The 20,995-nt window shown below is 43.2% G+C and overlaps 1 protein-coding gene across 1 annotated transcript in view; it reads right to left on the bottom strand.

Moving 5' to 3' along the window:
• Positions 1 to 20,995, bottom strand: part of tg (thyroglobulin) — a 463,025-nt gene that overhangs the window by 278,436 nt on the left and 163,594 nt on the right. Inside the window, exons 30-31 of the mRNA XM_041189302.1 lie at positions 19,143 to 19,280; positions 18,401 to 18,580 (exon numbers count right to left, since the gene is read on the bottom strand). Coding sequence (XP_041045236.1) covers positions 18,401 to 18,580; positions 19,143 to 19,280 — 318 coding nt within the window. The remainder of the gene's footprint in view (positions 1 to 18,400; positions 18,581 to 19,142; positions 19,281 to 20,995) is intronic.

Genomic DNA, 20,995 nt, shown 5'->3' with positions numbered 1-20,995 from the left:
AAACAATTAATGTGAGGGGATCTTAAATGATGTGGCAGCGCAGCATGTTAGATCAAAAGATTGGGATGAAACATCTGTAACTATCTTCAGCCTTAATGCTGAAGTGGATGATCCTTTCAGCCTGCTCCTGAGGTCCCCAATATCACAGATGCCAGTCTCCAGGAAATTTGATTCACTCCAAATGGTATCAAGAAATGGCTGGACACATTGGATACTGCAGAGGTTATAGATCTCGACAACATCCTGGCTGTAGGTCTTAAGACTTGTGCTCCAGAATTAGCCACACCCCTAGCCAAGTTGTTCCAGTGCAACTACAACATGGGCTTCAACCCAACAATGTGGAAATTTTCACCATATGTCCTATCCATAAAAGCAGGACAAATCCAATCTGGCCAATTACTCCCCATCAGTTTGACCTCAAGCATCAGCAAAGTGGTGGAAGGTTATCAGTGGCACGTACTCAAAAAATTATCTGTTCATCAATGCTCAGTTTAGCTTCCACCAGTACCATTCAACTCCAGAACTCATTGCAGCCTTGGTTCAAACATGAACATAAGAGTTAAATTACAGCAGTAAGGTGAGAATGACATCAAGGTAGTATGTGACCTCAAGGAGCCCAAGAAAATGGAAATCAATGGGAATCAGGGGAAATTTCCTCGCGGGCTGGAGGTATACCTAGCACAACTCAAGAAGGTTATGGTTGTTGAAGGCCAATTACTTCAGGCCCAGGATATTGCTGCAGGGATTCCTCAGCACAGTGTCCTAGGCCTGATCATCTTCACCTGCTTCATCAATCATCTTCCCTCTGTCACAATGTGAGAAATGGAAATATTTTCTGATGTTTGCACAGTGTCCATTTCCATGTGCAACTCCCCAGGTTGTGAAGCAGTCAATGTCCAGATGCAGCAAGATCTGCACAACATTCAGATTAGGGCTGATAAGAAGAAGGTAATATTTGCACTACACAGGCACAGACAATGATTGTCTCCTACAAAGTTTAACAAGTTCCCCTTGACATTCAAAGGCAATCCCCCACCATCAAAATCCTGGAGGTTACCATTCACCAGGAACTTAACTGGACCGGCCACATAAATACTGTGACTACAAGAAAAAGGCAAAGGCTGGAAATTCTGCAGCAAGTAGATCACCTCCTGACTCCCCAAAGCCTGCCTAGCATCTACAAGGCATAAGTCAAGACTGTGATGGAATGCTCTCCATTCGCCTGGATGAGAGCAGTTCCAACAACATTCAAGCAGCTCCATACCACTGGGTGAAATCCACAACCCAACCATCACCTGAAACGTTCACTCCCTCCATCACTGGCGTACAATGGCAGCAGTGTGTACCATATGCAGGATACATTGCAGCAACTCACCAAGCCTCCTTCAACAGCAATTTCTAAACTTATGACCTTTACCATCTAGAAGTACAAGGACAGCAGGCGCATCACCTGCAAAGTCCCCTCCAAGCCATACCACACCATCTTGACTTGGAACTATAATCTCTGCACTTTCACTGTCTCTAGGTCAAAATCTTAAAACTCACTTCCTAACAGCACTATGGTGTACCTACACCACAGGATGGCAACGGTTCAAGAAGGTGGCTCACTGCCACCTTCTTAAGGTTAGTTAGGGATGGGCAACAAGTGCTGGCCTCGCCAGCAACGCCTGTACCCCATGAGCAAATAAAAATGCAAAAAAGCTTAAATTTTACAGGTGAAGGAGATAAACTGTTAGTCCCAACATTCACTAATGTCCCAGATGCCCTGTTGCCCTAGCCAAGCTGTTATCAGTTCAAACTTTAAACATTACAGCACAAAACAGCTTTTAGGTGAAGAAAAAAAAGTTTTTAGAGACGTGCACAGTTCCAGCCAGATCCAATCAAGGTTTTGTCACAGAAGACACAGTCCTGTTAATGAGTAGGCTCTGTGATGTTTTAGTGCTCCCAGTTGCTACTTATTGCTGACATCAGGTGATGCAGCAATGAAAAAACACTGTTCATTCATGGCTGATTTCTGGATTATCAAGGGCCTCTGCTGTTTTCACCTTAGCAAGTTGACTCCCTCAAGCAAACAAAATCTGAAACACGAATGGCTTTAGGAGACTGGCATTACCTCAATATCATCATCTGGATAAAAAAAAATACTAGCAAACAGGTAACACATGTTCTGACTCCCAACACAGCTATGTTTTGGGCCGCTAAGACTACTAAGCTTCAATATAACTATTGCTATCATCTGACTTGGGATTGATCGAGGAAACTGATCCCAGCTGTTAAAATAAAAATGAAAATGCTTCTCTGTCTCCATGGGCAACACATAAAAATAAGGTCTGAGTTTGGGTTCGGCGGCGGGGTGTAGGGGTTGGGAGGTTTGATGGGGCTGCAGGAGTGGCTACTTTTCAACATCAATCAGTTTATTTAAATTGCAATGACACAGTATGAGAGAGAATGAAACAACACAAATATGAGAGCTTGCCCATGTCCTATCAAGCATTATTAAGGGCTCAGGATCTGGAACAGTTGTAAACCATGGTTCAATTGACAATTTATCTTAAGCACCCTTAAGTTACTCATTATGTTTCCCAGTATTAAGCCAAGGAAATTGGATTAAAGTGCAGCCCACTGTGCTTTAAAGGAGCAGCATGTTCACGAAAAGGTAGCATTAGGTTTAATGGATGGCTCAATGAAAGAGCTCGCAGAGGCCATTGTGACAGTGGGCAATATATACGGGCTGGCACAGAGTCATATAAACACTGCCCCATGAGATGCTGAACAACACACACTGGCGCTTCTGATACTGAACCACACACACAAATACACACACTGACCCATGTGATACTGAACCACCCATACACTGGTCTGTGCGATAATGAATCACACATGCTAGCCCACGTGACCTGAACCACACACACATTGGCCTGTGTGATTCTGAACACACACACACTGACCCATGAGCTACTGAACACATGCACGCACTGGCCCATGTGATACTGAACACACACACACTGGCCCATGTGATACTGAACACACACACACTGGCCCATAAGATACTGAACACACACACACACAGGCCTGTGTGATACTGAACACACACACAATGGCCCATGGGATACTGAACACATGCACGCACTGGCCCATGTGATACTGAACACACACACACTGGCCCATGTGATACTGAGCACACACACACTGGCCCATAAGATACTGAACACACACACACTGGCCCCTGTGATACTGAACATACAGACACTAGCCCCTGTGATACTGAACACACACACTGTCCCATGAGATACTGAACACATGCACACACTGGCCCGTGTGATACTGAACACACACACACGAGCCCTTGTGATACTGAACACACACACACACTGGCCCCTGTGATACTGAACATGCACACACTGGCCCATGAAATACTGAACACACACAAACGGGCCCATGTGACACTGAACACATACACACTGGCTGCTGTGATACTGAACACGCACACACTGGCCCATGAAATACTGAACACACACACACTGACCCGTGTGATACTGAACACGCACAGACTGGCCCATGAGATACTGAACACACACACACTGGCCCCTGTGATACTGAACACACACACACTGGCCCATGTGACACTGAACACACACACACACGCTGGCCCGTGAGATACTGAACACACACATGCTGCCCATGAGGTGAATACATGCACACACTAGCCTGTGTGACACTGAACACACACACTAGCCTGTGTGACATTGAACCACACACACACACACACACACACACACACACACACACACACACACACACTAATCAAACCCCATTGTTAATCTACTTTTACAATAAATCACAATAATATTATGAAAATTACTATACTTTCATGTAATCCAGAGACCCAGGGTCATGCTCTGGGGGACCCGAATTCAAATCCTGCCACAGCAGATGGTGGGATTTGAATCCAATAACAATCTGGAAATCTAATAATGCCCATGAAACCATTGTGGATTGTTGTTTTTAAAAAACAACATCTGGTTCACTAATGCTCCTTAGGGAAGGAAATCTGCTGTCCTTACCAGACCTGGTCTGGTCTGGTCTGGCCCACATGTGACTCCATGTTGACTCTTAAATGCTACTCAGTTGTATCAAACCGCTACAAAGTCCCAAAAAAGGGATTAAACTGGACAGACAACCCGGCACTGACCTAGGCACCGGAAATGGCAAACTCAGTCCTGTTGAATCTGCAATGTCCTCCTTACTAACACCTGAGGGCTATTGCCAAAATTGGGAGAGCTGTCTCACAAACCAGTCAAGCAATAACCTGACATAGTCATCCTCACATAATCATATCTTGCAGGTAATGTCCCAGACACCACCATTACAATTCCTGGGTATGTCCTGTCCCACTTGCAGGGCAGACCCAGTAGAGGTGGCGGCACTGCCAGGAGAGAGTTGACCTGGGAATCCTCAACATCGACCCCATGAAGTCTCATGGCGTCAGGTCAAACATGGGCAAGGAAACCTCCTGCTGATTACCATGTACCACCCTCCCTCAGCTGATGAATCAGTGCTTCTCCATGTTGAACACCACTTAGAGGAAGCACTGAGGGTGGCAAAGCACAGAATGTACTCTGGGTGGGGGACTTCAATGTCCATCACCAAAAGTAGCTCGGTAGCACCACTACTGACCGAGCCCTAAATCACATAGCTGCAAGACTAGGAAAAACATACTTGACCTCATCCTCACCAACCTGCCTGCCGCAGATGCATCTGTCCATGACAGTGTCAATAGGAGCGACCACCGCACAGTCGTTGTGGAGACGAATTCCCGCCTTCACATTGGGGATACCCTCTATTGTGTTATGTGGCACAACCACTGTGCTTATTGGGATAGATTTCAAACAGATCTAGCAATTCAAGACTGGGCATCCATGAGGTGCTGTGGGCCATCAGCAGCAGCAGAATTGTACTCAATCATAATCTGTAGCCTCATGGCCAGGCATACCCCCCACTCTACCATTACCATCAAGCCAGGGGATCAACCCCGTTTCAATGAAAAGTGCGGAAGGGCATGCCAGGAGCAACACTAAGCATACCTAAAAATGAGGTGTCAACCTGGTGATGCCATAACGAGGTGGCACAGGTGCGCGATGGTCTTCCATCTGAGCTTACCCCTGCTCGGACGAAATTCCACATTGACCCTGAACCCTCCCTCAGCAGCCAATGCCCAGCAACCTGAATCGCTTCGTGGAATGCCCTCTGTGCACTTTAGCATGGCACAGAGGGGTTTCCTGTATGCTCTGCTGCTGCACACCCTTCGCTTCTTTGCCCTCACCGGCCACCCAGACACACCCTGGTGTGCATTGTTGCCATCCGGTGGTGGAGGTCCCCAGTTTGGGGGCCCTCTATATGGGTGTCCTCCCATTTTCCATCGGGGACCTGGGATGGAGGGTGTTGCCTGCAGCAGTCCCATATAATTGTAGGATGTGTCAGTTCATGGACTCCAAAGATGACTGCATTTTTTGTGGCCTTGTGGAGTCCATGGACCACATATATGTAAGATGTCGTAGGCTACACACCCTTCTTAGTTACTTGAAAAACCTTTTGCTCTGTCTTGTTTGTACTTCAATCCAACGCTCCTGATCTATGGTGCAGAGAGGGGCCGGGAGGGAGGAGGACTTCCTCCTTAACCTGCTCCTGGGCCTGGCTAAGTTGGCCATTAACAGATCCAGACAGTGGGTGATCAAAGGGGTCATCCGACCCAACTGTCTGTTCCTTTTTTGTGGTTATGTTCCATGGCTGGGTGTCCCTGGAGAGGAAGCACGCGGTGTCTGCCGGCACTGTTGAGGTCTTCTGTGCTCAGTGGGCACCGCAAGGACTGTGGTGTTTTATTGACCCTGTTAGTCACATTTTGCTTTAAAGTTTGTAAGTTTCCTTTAAATTTTATCTTTGTTTTTGCAATTTCCCTTTAAGGCACTGCTTTTTAATTTGTTCCCAATTTTGTTAATTTAGTTTATTTGGTTGACTCAAAAGAATTACAACACTGGTGTCTATGTGGCAATGTGAAAAAGTGCCTAGATATGTCCTGTACATAAAAAGCAGGACAACTCCAGCCTGGCCAATTACCACGCATCAGTCTACTCTCAATCATTAGTAAAGTAATGGAAAGGTTCATTCACAGTGCTATCAAGCAGCACTTGCTTAGCAATAACCTGTTCACTGACACTCAGGTTGGGTTCCACCAGGGCCACTCAGCCCCTGAACTCATTACAGCCTTGGTTCAAACATTGACAAAAGACCTAAACTACTGAGGTGAGGTGCGAGTGACTGTCCTTGACATCAAGGCCGCATTTGACCAAGTGTGGCATCAAGGAGACCTAGCAAAACTGGAGTTAATGGAAATCAGGAGTAAAGCTCTCAGCTGGTTGGAGCCATACTTAGCACAAATGAAGATGGTTATGGTTGTTGCAGGTCAGTCATCTCAGCTCCAGGACATCACTGCAGGATTTCCTCAGGGTGGTGATTTTGGCCCAACCATCTTCAGCTGCTTCATCAATGACCTTCCTCCCATCATAAGGTTAGAAGTGGGGATGTTCGCAGATGATTGCACAATGTTCAGCACCATTCGCAACTGCTCAGATACTGAAACAGTCCATGTCCAAATGCAACAAGACCTGGACAATATCCAGGCTTGGGCTGACAAGTGGCAAGTAACAGTCAAGTGTCAGGCAATGACCATCTCCAACAAGAGAGAATCTAACCATCACCCCTTGATATTCAATGATATTACCATCACTAAATCCCCCACTATCAACCTCCTGGGGGTTACCATTGACCAGAAACTGAACTGGACTAGCCATATAAATACTGTGGTTAGAAGAGATCAGAGGCTAGGAATCCTGCAGTGAGCAACTCGCCTCCTGACTCACCAAAGCCTGTCAGGAGAGTGATGGAATACTCCCCACTTTCCTGGATGAGTGCAGCTCCCACAACACTCAAGAAGCTTGACACCATCCAGGACAAAGCAGCCCACTTGATTGGCACCACTCATTCACTTCCTCCACCACTGACGAACAGTGGCAGCAGTGTGTACCATTTACAAGAAGCACTGCTAGAATTCACCAAATCTCCTTTGACAGCACCTTCCAAACCCACAACCACTACCATCTAGACAGACAAGGGCAGCAGACACATGGGAGCACCACCAGCTGGAAGTTCCCCTCCAAGTCACTCACAATCTCGACTTAGAAATATATCACTGTTCCTTCACTGTCACTGAGTCAAAATGCTGGAACTCGTTTCCTAACAGCCCTGTAGGTGTACATATGCCACATGGAGTTCAGCAGTTCAAGAAAGCAGCTCACTACCACCTTCTAAAGGGCAACTAGTGATGAGTAATAAATGCTGGCCCAGCCAGTGAAGCCCACATCCCGTGAATCAATTTTTAAAAATCACTGACCCGTGAGATGCTGAACACACACGCACTGGCCCGTGTGTTACTGAACCAGACACACAATGGCCCGTGAGATAATGGCAACCACAAATATACTGGCCCATGTGAAGCTGAAAAACAGACATCGGCCCATGTGATACTCAACCACGCACACACTGGTTTTGTGATACTGAACCAAACACACACACTGGCCCGTGGGATACTGAAACACACACACACACACACTGGGCAACGTGATACTGAAACACACACACACACACTGGTTCATGTGATACTGAAACACACACAGACCCATGTGATACTGAACCACACACACACTGGCCCGTGTGATACTGAACCACACACACACTGGCCCATGTGATACTGAACCACACACACTGGCCTGTGTGATACTGAACCACACACACTGGCCTGTGTGATACTGAACCACACACACTGGCCTGTGTGATACTGAACAACACACACTGGCCCGAGCGATACTGAAGCACCCACACTGGCCTGTGTGATAGTGATCCACACACACTGGCCCGTGCGATACTGAATCACCCACACTGGCCTGTGTGATAGTGATCCACACACACTGACCGGTGTGATACTGAATCACACAAACTGGCACGTGTGATACTGAACCACACACACTGGCCCACGTGATACTGAACCACACACACTGGCCCATGTGATACTGAACCACACACACAAACTGGCCCACGTGATACTGAACCACACACACACACTGGCCTACATGAGACTGAACCACACACACACTGGTTCATGCGATACTGAACCACACACACACTGGCCCTTGTGATACTGAACCACACACACTGGCCCGTGTGATACTGATCCACACACACTGGCCCACGTGATACTGATCCACACACACTGGCCCGTGTGATACTGAACCACACACACTGGCCCATGTGATACTGAACCACACACACTGGCCCATGTGATATTGAACCACACACACCATCCCATGTGATACTGAACCACACACACTGGCCCATGTGATACTGAACCACACACACCATCCCGTGTGATACTGAACCACACACACTGGCCCATGTGATACTGAACCACACGCATTGGCCCGTGTGATTATGAACCACACACACGCTGGCCCGTGTGATACTGATGCCTCAGCAGTTTACCTTTTTCCCACCTAAAGTTAACATCGTAGAATCAGAAATACTACAATTGCTTTAATCGCCCTGAACCTGGAAAAGCTACGGAGGATCAGGGCTGAGTGAGATTGACATCAGTTAGGATTCCTGGACCGATCTGCTGCCTAACCAATGATACATAGTTTTAGCATTACATCTTTGCTTTTGTATTTTATGCTCTGACTTAGGTAGACTAGGATCCCACATGCTTTATCTGGCAGCTTTATCAACTTATGCTTAATTTTTTCTATATGTGCCTGAACCCTTAAGTCTTTTGGCTAAGAGGAACTAGCCTTAGTTAGAAATCACTAATAAAGAAGAAACTGGCATCAAATGACTTTATTTCAAGAAGTCCTAGCCCACTGAGTACAGAGTCTTGAAGAGATAAATAAGTGCATAAATAACCAAATTTATTGTTGGACACAATAAATAAATGAATGTTTCAATCAATAATTGTTCACCAGCTGAGTGAAATGACTAAATAAATAATCATCTGTCTGAATGAAATGGTAAATCTGTGACAGTAATGAATCAATAATTATTTGGCTAAATAAAAATAAAAGAATAAGCTGCTGATTGGACAATCAATTATATTTAAGAAACAATTAATTTTCTGTTAATAAGTATAATAAGTTTCATAATATCTTCTGGTTTGTCGTAACGTATGTTTACGGATGTGAGTGTTAATGGTTCTATATGTATGATTTAATCACACTTGGAGTCCTGAAATCATCAAAAGAAGCTAGATGTAGAAACGTACTTGAAGTGTTAATGAGTAAACATGGATGCTATCTTAGCATGTAAGGTATGAAGGGAATTTGCATTTTTAGATAAGTGAAGGATTGGTGGATTTCAAAGGATTGTCAGTATATTTACAACTAGCCAGATAAGCAAGACTAAGGAGTGTGTTTATTTTACCAAAGGTTACCGACAATATTGGCAACATGAAAGTGTTAAGATTATGGGAAAAGTAGAGTTCCAAAGATATATGGAACAATGGAATTTACATATATAAACATATATAAAAGAGGATGAAAGGCTGGCTGAGGGCATGTTAGTCTAACAAGTGTTAGTGAATTAGCCTTCAAAAAGCCTCCAGCCAGCTGTGCATAAAGCTGCTATGTCCAGTAACTGAAGTTGGAGAAAGCCATTTGGAATTCCACTGTCAAGTGGGTACTGTGTTAACTTGCTGGTTTTAAAAAAATCAAAAATCTATTTTGGATTCAGATTTCAGATTTCCAGCATCGAGAGTATTTTGCTTTTATCTATTTTGGATTGCTGTCTTAAAAGGGATGTGTAACTGGGAGTCAGGTTAATTAGGAATTTTTGGAGTTGTTATAGTATTAAGTAATTGTAGTCTTAAGTATGTGCTTGAAATTTTTAATTTTTGTTAATAAATATTTTAGCATGATTTTTAAAATCTCTAAAGGTCTTAGTGGACTCATTACTTCTGAATTTAGTGCACACATCTCGTAATAAATATAAATTGCAAAACCATTGTGATAGCACGGATTCGGTCCACATGGCACACATTATCTGCCACATCATAACAAAATTGGGGGCCCTTAATGAGATATTTGAAATTCTTTGATTGGTTTGGAATTGGTGAATGTTAAGGCTACATATACAAGAAGCACATTGAACTCAGGAGTTGGTGTGAGGGATTTTAAAATGGTGAGACTGCAAAAATGGCTTTACATATGGCTAAAACTCCTCTGGGAATAGAAGATATAACTCTGATTGGGTTACAAAAAGTATCTAAGAGTAAGTCAACAGAATTGGCGGGTAAGTTGCAGTTGAGGTTAACTATAGGGGCAAAGAAAGCAGGCATAGTTGAAGTGATTGCACAGCATTTGAAGTTGGAAGGGATAGTTGGAACTAATGAGTCACAGCTGGAAGTAGTGAGACTTCAGTAACAACTGAAGAAGCTTGAACTTGAACAAGCATGGAAATGAAGAAACAGGAATTGGAAGCAGAAGAAAAGGAAAGAGAAAGGGCATTTCAAAGGGAGCAAGCAGAAAGAAAGGAGAGAGAAAAAAAATAGGAAAGGGAATTGGAACTGGAGAAATTAGGAAGGGAGGAAAGAGAGATGGAGAAAGAGAAAGAAAATATCAGCTTAGAAAGCTGAGAGTTAAAAAAGAGATCTCGGAGGCTGAGGAAGGTTCTGATGTGGAAACAACCACTTCCAGTCTAAAGCCCAGTGGGCAGATGTTTAAATTTGTACAAGCTCTTCCAAAGTTTGAAGAAAGGGATGTAGAGGTGTTCTTTATCTCATTTGAGAAAATACCTAAGCAGATGAAATGGCCACAATAAATCTGGGCATTGCTTTTGCAGTCTAGGTTAGTGGGTAGAGCTCATGAGGCTTATGCTTCACTGTCAGAAGAAGCATCGGTGAATTATAATGCAGTAAAAAGGCTATTTTGAGTGCATTTGAATTGGTTCCTGAGGTATACAGGCAGAAATTTAGGAATATAAGCAAACAGCCTGGGCAAACTTGTAATGAGTTTGAGAGAATAAAACAAAATATTTTTGACCAGTGGATTCAGGCATTAAAAGGTAGAGGCAACATATGCAACTCTTAGACAAATAATTCTTTTGGAAGAATTTAAAGATTCAATTCCTTCGGTAGTGAGAACTCATGTGGAGGAGCAGAGGATTAAAATTGTAAAACAAACAGCAGAAATACCTGATGATTATAAGTTAGTTCATAGATCTGAACCTTTTTTGTCACCCTTTTAAATCAGAGAAGGGTAGAAAGTGGAGAGGTGAAAGGAAGGCGGGTAGTCAGGGAAGAGAAGGAGTAGGTGGAAATTCTCAGGAAGCTTTTTTTCTCAGATGCTGAGGGTGGAAATGACATTCGAAAGTTGAGGTGTTTTCATTGCAATAAGGTTGGGCACACAAAGTCAATGTGTTGGAGGTTACAGGGAAAATCTGTTACAGTAATTGGAATGCAAAACCTTCTGGAAGTGAGAGTACTGTGGGTCCTGATGTCCAGCTATAGGAAAAAAACAATAGTTTGTGTGCATGTAAAGCAGGAAGGATCAGTGATAAGTAAAGAAGTGGGAATGTATTCACAATTTACCCAAGGGATTTCTGAAGGGCAGGTTTCAGAAGTGTTTAAAGATATTGTATGTGAAGGGGAAGTCTTTCCATGTGTACAGGGTGGAGCAGGTAAAATTATTAAAATTTTAAGAGATACAGGAACTAGTCAATCCTTAACGTTATGGGTTAGTGATACTTGTTGTTCAGAGGGAGTATTTCAGGTAAAGATGATAATAAGTGGGGTTCATGGAGATGCTAAGCCTATTTCATTGTGGAAGGTAAATTTAAAGAGTAATTGGAAAACAGGTGAGATGATTGTTGGAGTAGTGGAAAAAGTACCCTTTACAGGTGCTCAATTTATTTTAGGTAATGATATAGCTGGGTCACAGATGTGGGTGATGCCTATGATAGCCACGCAGCCTGTTGAGGTGCATTCAACTGAGGTGTTGCAAAAAGAGCATCCTGGATTGTTTCCAGATTGTGTGGTAACAAGATCACAAGCTCACAGGTTTAAACAGTAAGAAGAGGAAGGTAAAAGGCAGGGGAAAGGTGTTGAAGAACAATGAGCTGATACTATATAAGATTGTTCAGTGAGAGAGAATGGAAGAGAATGAAGCTGAAGTGTTTAGCTCAAGGAAGTTGGCAGAGTTACAAGAAAAGGATCCACAAATAAAGCAGTTATATCAGACAGCTTACTCAGTGACTAAGTTTCCCTTGTGTCTTTGGTTTGCCTGGCACACACCTGCCACGTTATAACATCTGACTAAAATAAATAAAATCATCAAAAGACAAGTTTCTGGAATACTCCACGGATTTGAGTCAACTGCTCGAGTTATTTTACCTGAACACAGTGATTGCATCCAAACTCATTCAGCCGCCTAGGATAACTTCTCTCTTGAAGGGTTCCTCCAGCCCTCTGTTCCCCAACTAAGATTTAGCTTGGCTTTTGCCTACTAGTTCCTCCTGTCCTCTGATCCTACTGTCCTCGTACCTACTGACCCAGCAGCTTTCTTCCTCCATCTTCATTGATAAGGCTTCCCCTCTCAACTGCTTCCTCAGTTTCTATTTCCAGTTTTTGGAGCCTCCACACTAACAAGTCCACCATTTAATACTCAGACACTGCTGAGCTCACCAGCATAATCGCCAACCTCCTGCTTTACCGTGTGATTAGTACGTGGGGGTGCGGAACAGGGTACGAAACAACTGACTGTTGAGCATCAGAACAGATATAGCAGATATAGGAGAGGGACAGCACAAGCATTGTGGAGTGATTTTGAATTTTCTTTAAAGAGAGCACCACAGGGGCTGTCTGGATGGGAGTCGAAAAAGCTAACCGTACTCAAAAAACATAACTAATCAGCGACAATGACATTCAAAAGTAAGCAGTTTCTGTCCTGTTTCCTGTCCCTAGCCCAGCATTTGATCACACTCTTCCCTTCCTTTTAACTTTCTTTAGATCCTCCTGTAATATACATCCCAGGAACACTTCAGCCACCTGGATATATGGACTCTCTCCATTTGCTCCGCAAACTTGGAAACTTCAAGTCCAAGCATACGATGAACCTCGGAGACATGTCTCCATGGGTCTCCAGCACCCCGAATCACCAGGTCTGACCTTTACTTGCTCTGCCATACTACGCTGACAATAAGGCAAAGAGCCTCGAGTCAATGAAGGCATGAGCAGGATTATAACTTTTTATTACAAGCAAAATGGAAACCAGGGTCACTGTGGTAATAACAAAAGTAGTTTTCATTCTCAAGCCTGCTGCAGCACTGCTGAGGAGAGGAAGACGCAGACAAAAGCAGCTAGTATGACAATAACAATTATTTTACAGGCAGTGAGCCTCTGAAGGTTAAATGGCCTTTCAATCAAGAATTGGGGTGTGCAATCATGCCCATGTCATCAAGCCTCGGGACCCAGAGCTTATCCAACATTAGAGTCCTAACCCCAGAACAAAACTTCAGCCGTTGTGTCTCAAGCACTCAAATACTATATCGCAAAATGTGATTTTATGGAAGAAATCAATCTAAGCTGCATTTGAATAAATTGCTTCCACCATCTGTCTGGGAAGTCAGTTCCATAGGTTGGCCCCTCTGTCACTGAAAAATGGGGCTGGATTTTATGGGACAGTGTATTGATCCCACCGACCTTCCGACACAACCCCCTTCTGTTACTGCAACTTTAAAAAGGCCGCCCCACAGCGATAACACAGCGTAGCGGGCAAATCCAAGCCCACCCATCAGCAATTCAGAGTGTTTCCTGCGAATGCATTATTAATAAGGTGGGACACACCGGGAAGAGGGATGATCCAGCACAAAATTCCGCCAGCACATAAAACGTCTTTTTTCACACCCGCTACCTCAGTTAGTGCAAATCTGGGATGATTCCTCCCATTGTCTTCAAGGAAAGGAATTGATTACCTCCCTAAAATTTATTGTTTATTATGGCTCTTTTGCCCAGTGGCAGAATCAATAACAGATCAGATTTATTCAGGTGCAGGGATTGATAGATGGGCGTAAAAGAGTGAGAAGATTTGAGGGATGGGTATGTGCATAATATGCTTGCCCCTGAGTTTTACATCCAGAATTTCTTTCAGGTCCTAATTACACAAGTCTCTCAGCGCAGGTGCACTGGGATGTCAATTATATTATCCATGTTAATACATCTCCTCTTGATGTTGCCCACAGATGGTTCGGGTCTGCGTGGTAGTTTCTGGCTTTACCACAGCCCTGCAGTCAGGTCCCAGAAGTGTTCCAGTCCAAAACTGCCTTCTCACTGTGACCTTGGGCAAAATCTTCCGGTCTTGCCAGCAGCGGGTAGCATGGCGGGTGGGGAACTTATTTTGTTGTGAGGCCAAAAATCTATTTCCCTATGTCAGGATAAATCGTAGGAATTCTGTTCTCAGGATTTTAAAGGTGGGTCCAGCTCTCTGACAAACAATTTTGGGAAGCCCTTTTGCATGCATTAACAAGTCATGCATGCTCATTAAAAGGCCACTTTAACAGAGTATGAACATATGAATTAGGAGCAGGAGTAGGCCACTCAGCCCCTCGAGCCTGCTCCGCCATTCAATAAGATCATGTAACCTCAACCCCACATTCCTGCCTATATTGATAACGTTTCACCCCCTTGTTAATCAAGAATCTACCTAGCTCTGCCTTAAAAATATTCTGATATTTTGATTTTGAAAAGATCTGCTTCCGCCTTCTGAGGAAGAGAGTTCCAAATACTCACAAACTTCTGAGAGAAAAAAATTCTCCTCATTTCTATCTTAAATGAGTGACCCCTTACTTTTAAACTGTGACCTCTAATTCTAGACTCTCCCAGAAGAGGAAACATTCTCTCCACATCCACCATGTCAAGACCCCTCAGGATCTTAACGGTTTCAATTAAGTCACCTCTTACTCTTCTAAATTCTGCTGGATACTGTCTAACCTATCCAGCCTTTCCTCACAACCCATACGTTCCTGGTATTAGACTAGTAAACCTTCTCTGAACTGCTTCTGAAGCATTGACATCTTTCTTTAAATAAGGAGACCAGAACTGTACACAATACTCCAAATGTGGTCTCACAATGCCTTGTACAACTGAAGCATAACTGCCCTACTTTTGAAATCAATTTCCCTCACAATAAATGATAACATTCTATTAGCTTTCCTAATTACTTGCTGTACCTGCATATTAACCTTTTGTGATTCATGCACTCTGACACCCAGATCCCTCTGAATCTCAGAGCTCCTCAATCTCTCACCATTTAGATAATAAGCTTCTTTTTTATTCTTCCTTCAAAAATGAACTATTTCACATTTTCCCACATTATACTCCAGTTGCCAGACCTTTGCCCACTCAGTTAACCTATCTATGTCACTTTTCAGCCTCCTTACATCCTCTTCACAATTTACTTTCCTACCTATCATTGTGTCATCAGCAAATCTAGCCACCATTCCTCCTGTCCCTTCATACAAGTCATTTATATAAATTGTTAAAAAGTTGAGAACCCAGCACTGATCCCTGTGGCACACCACTTGTCGCATCTTGCCAACCAGAAAAAGGCCCAATAATGCCAACTCTCTGCTTTCTGTTAGCTAGCCAATCTTCTATATGTTACCCCCTACATCATGAGCTTTTATTTTCTGCAATAACCTTTGATGTGGCACTTTATCAAATGTCTTCTGGAAATCTAAATACAGTACATCCACCAGTTCCCCTTTATCCACAGCACATATGACTCCTTCAAGGGACTCCAATGCTTTGGTTAAATATGATTTCCCTTTTACAAAACCATGTTGATTCTGCCATTGAATTTATCTAAGTGCCCTGCTATAACATATTTAATAATAGCTCATAACATTTTCCCTATGACAGATGTTAGGTTAACTGGCTTAGAGTTTCCTGCTTTCTGTCTCCCTCCTTTCTTGAATAAAGGAGTTATATTTTCTATTTTCCAATTTAATGGAACCTTCCCCAAGTCTGGGGAATTTGGAAAATTAAAACTAATGCATCAACTGTCTCACTGGTCACTTCTTTCAAGAACTTAGAATGAAGTTCATCCAGACCTGGGGATTTGCCAGCCCACAGCCCTAACAATTTGCTTAATACCACTTCCCTGGTGATTGTAATTTTCCCTAGTTTCTCCCTCCCTTCCATTTTCTAATTTACAGCTATTGTATTCTCTATAGTGAAGACTGAAGCAAAATACCTGTTTAATTCATCCGCCACCTCCCTATTTTTCCATTATAAATTCCCCAGATGCACTTTCTATAGGACTATTGATCACTTTGTTAACTTGTTTCTTATTTAAATATCAATAGAAACTCCTATTATCCATCGTTAAATTACAAGCTAGCTTTCTCTCATATTCTAACTTTTCTCTCCTTATTAATTTTTTTGTCTTCTCGTCATTCTTTGCTAACGGCTTCCTGCCTGCCCTCACTAATAAATTCACCGTACTCTGCATAGATTCACAAGTAATGAGCTAACCAGCGCAAAATCACGAGTGGTCAGCCGTACCACACCCCAGAGTAAAACACTCCGACTTCCATTCCCACCATTGAACTTAGATTTCAGAAAGGAAGATTCTACCTTTGACTCAGGCACTGGCAATGAAGAGGACTAAAGTTCAGGAGAAAGACTGCGCAGTAATGCTTTTGATGAGACAGCCTACTTCAGGCATCCATAGTTTCATGCTTTGTTTGTAAATGACCATTCAATGTCTCATGCAGTTTTTTGAGCAGTGTAGTCTCCATTAGCCTAATTTTCACTCTGGGGAGGCAGGGGCAGGATAGAGTGGGGCCCGCTGACCCTGGTAGCAGATTGTAGACAAAGATAGGGATGGTGTATGTCGAGGCGGGCTGGTTAGAAAGCCTGCCTCGGTTCTTTGGGACTTCATCCCAGCTGTTTTAGAAGCTGTTAGTCCCTCTGGCCCTTACCCCTCACACCTACACCCACCCATCCCCTTGCCCGCTCCTTTCCAACTCATGCCCCCAACCACCCCCATGCCTCCTTATACCCCCATGCCACCCCCATAGCCACTCACCCAGAATCCACATTGGGCAGACTCCATAAGCCATGTGGAGATGCAAAAAATAAATTTCTAACAATCTGATACAACTCTCACTCATCCATACTTGATAGTAAAAAACTCACATTAATGGGACACATTCAAAACTTTTAAATACCCTTAAGTGGTTAATCTGTTATAAAAACAAACACTTCTATTCAGTAGCCACAAAGACAGCTAATCAATTAATAGCCTCTTTATAATGTCAGTCAAAACGTGAACTCCAAAGCCCCTCCTGAGATAAGAGTGTTTTCTTTTAGCTTTTGAAACTCAGCCAAGCATTCTCAATTACATTATAATATCCCTTAGGAAATGTTAACAAGGAACTCTATTGAAACTGTGGAACAGGTGTTAATGTTTTTTCTGACTTACACCAGATGGCCTGTCAATTAAAGCAGTCCAGGAGACATTTTTTAAAAACTGTGACAATTTAACAATTTATGACTCCCATGTGAGTGAGGGCCTCAAACTGGGTGCTGTTTGAACTCAGTGTTAAGTTGAAATGGCCTTGCTGAGTTTGGATTTCCCACCTGTGTGAATTCCACCCCACACCTTGCCTTCTGCCAGCAAAAGTTCAATCTGCCAGAAATGAGGGCAAGAACTTCCAAATCTAGGTCCCAGCACCATTTATAAAGGTCCAAGGAGTCTTCCTGACTCTGCAAAAACCTGTACAAAGCATGCCTTCTTTATGTCACATTCTTACACATGCACTTCTCAGCAAGAGTTACTGGAGAATAGCTGGGTGATAGAACTTTCAAGAGCTTATCCTCCCCCCCACCACCCCCCTCCCGACCCCTCTCCCCACCACCACTTTTTAGCCCAAGGTTAACAACTTTATCAACCCCATCACCTCAAATGTGTTCAGCTAGGTTGGCATAAGTAGAATTACACGGAAATTAAATAGAATTATGTACAATTGCATACAATGACATCAAATTATATCAAGGTTGTATACAATTTCAACATGGAAACAGACTTTGGGCTCAACTAGTCTATGCTGGTGATTATCCTTACACCAGTAATTGTCCTAATCCCATGTTCCCACCCTGTTCTTATATGCACTTTATTCCCTTTTCCTTTAACCACTTATTCATAGACAACCAGTAACTATAGCAGTTCTTTCCAGCCAACACCGAGGAAAAACAAATTCCTTTGCTCTCTGTCTTAAATTCTTTCAGCATTGAGTAACTCACCCTTCTTCCTGAACAATATTTTTGGTTCTTCAGGTAGCACAAGGCCACAGTTCATTGCAGGGAAATTAGGGTCATTACTTGCTCGGCAAAGTTGCGTGTCTGGATACAGTACACATTCAAAATGCAGGGCCTCACTGACCCTTAAAGTTGCCACTTTGCAAAAATTCTCCTCTGTGCAACCTGAAATAAAAATGAGGAACCTTGCTCAGTGAACAACAAAACAACCGATCACCCTAATTCCATCTCAGCTGAGCCACTTTGAACACACTGAGGGACACTTCACACACCATACTTGATTCTGGTCACTTTGAATGCAAAAGCTCTGCATTCCCTGTACCCTGGAGGAGGTGGAACTTGGACTAAGGTATCAGATGTGGCTCAGTGGGCAGCATGCTGGCCCCTGAGGCGAGAGTTTGAGGAGTTTTCCTTGGTGTCCTCAGCAATATTTATTTGTCAAACAACATAACAAAAAACTGATTATCTGATCATCCACTCAGTGATGTCTATGTGATCTGCCGCATATCCTATGTTACAATAGTGACTACACTTTAATGGTACTTCATTGGCTGTAAAGTGCTTTGGGACATCCTGAGGTTGTGAAGGGAGTTTCATAAATACAAGTCCCTAAAGTTCTTTCTTGAACATTGGTGAATCTAGAGCAAAGTTTCAGTTTTATAATCAGGGATAGAGACACAATACCAATTAAAATAAATAAGAGTTTCATCTAAACTGTGTTACTTACGTGCCAGACACCACAGTTCCGCCTGTGCAGTTGGAAACTGATGCTTGAAGAGCTGGTAACGTTTGTTTGGAACAGACTGGTTGAGATCTACTTGGACAAGCTTGGAGTCCATTCGTGAGAAAAGTTCCCTGGTGGTTTCTAATCAACACAGAAAATAATTTTTCAATTCTCATTGATTGTTAAACTGATCACTGAAATCTACCACATATTGGTGACCACCATCTTTTTCATGCATCTAAAACTGTAAAGTTCAGTGTGTGAAAACATCTGGACTTGGCAAGGGCATTCCTAGGGTTTCTGGGCTGCCCACCCCACCCCCATCCCCCACCCCAAACTATGTTCCCCCATTCCCACTCACTTCCCATTAATATAAGGGTCTATTTGTCTGTTATTCCAGTAAACATGTTAACTAATTTAAAACGCTATTCCTAAAATAGCAAATAAAAGAAATTCTAATCATTTAAGATTGAATAGATAAAATAAAAGTGGAAATTTTATCACCTCTGGTTGGTGAGTCAACAGTTAGAGGGTGTGAACTTACGATGTTCAAAAGAATGAAGGAAAAGGTGAGGTTTTTTTTACACAGAATTTGGCAGGTCCTAGAAAAAATGGAGCTAGAAAAACATTTAAAAGGGAAGTGGATAAATGCTTGGAAAAGAAAAGAAAAAAGAAAATCTTAGAAGTGTATGGAGAAAGGGCAGGGGAATGGGACAAAGTGGACAACTCTTCCAGAAAACCAGCAAATAACTAAATGGCCATTTTTTGTGCTGTCAAATTCAATAACTGCCATGAGAATCAGTTAAGCGTTTGCATGTCACCACACAGGACAATTTTCCAGGCTAGAAAGCCTATAACAAAAGGCAGTATGGTATGGCAACAGGCTGAAGCATCTGAATAGCCACTCCAATCCAATGCTTCCGATCATATGAGGAGGTACTTAGTAGAACTACTGTTCCCTCACTGGGAGGGAGGCAAGGAGAACAAAGTAGAAACTTCCGGACATCTGGCTTCAGCTTAATTTTGCTGAAAATCTCAATTCCTGCCTGCTGTTGGAAGGATGTAGACAGGTGGAGAAAGAAAACAGGATAAATATTACAGGTACATCGCTAGCGTGGGTGAAGAAGAAGGCTGCTAAGAAGTAAGTAACTCCTTTGTAAACTAATTCCATGATCGTGTGCTCCCAGAGAGTTTGGTAATCATGGAACACTAGCTGGGAATTGATGACTCATGATTCTCCATCCTTTTCTAATCAATATACTGAAAATTAAGGACTGCAAATCTATCATTTCTAACCTAGGATTGACCATCCTCAACAAGAACACATTGCCGGCAAATTAGCCTTTCGCCTGAATTGTTCAATCCAGTGAGAATTGTTCTTTCCTACCCCGAGATGAATGGTGGGAGCTGCTACATCTCAGCTTGTTTGATTGCTGAGCTGAATGGATCTTCAAAGGTAAGGCTTATTAGCATAATTGTGTTGCCACACCCCCATCCCAGGGCAGAAAGGTGGATTGGCCAGCTCTGGAGCTGGAGGGAAATAACTGCTGCATCTACCTCAGTGAAGCATTGCTGGCAACATCAGCAGAACAAAATGATAGTGGATACTTTTTAATTCTTAGAAAATCTTCAAGTTTGCTCTTTGATGGATTGTATGAGGCAAGGGGGTCCTTTAAATTTCACTAGCAACCCCACCCGTCCACCTCCATCTTAACACTGCAGGAGATTTTTTTTATTCATTTACAGGATGTGGGCACCACTGGCTAGGCCAGCATTTATTGCCCATCCCTAATTGCCCTTGAGAAGGTGCTGGTGTGCTGCCTTCTTGAATTGCTGCAGTCCCTGTGGTGTAGGTA

This window comes from Carcharodon carcharias, chromosome 6, assembly GCF_017639515.1.
Source record: "Carcharodon carcharias isolate sCarCar2 chromosome 6, sCarCar2.pri, whole genome shotgun sequence".
Lineage (NCBI taxonomy): Eukaryota > Metazoa > Chordata > Chondrichthyes > Lamniformes > Lamnidae > Carcharodon > Carcharodon carcharias.
This window is presented reverse-complemented; position numbering and strand designations above follow the sequence as displayed.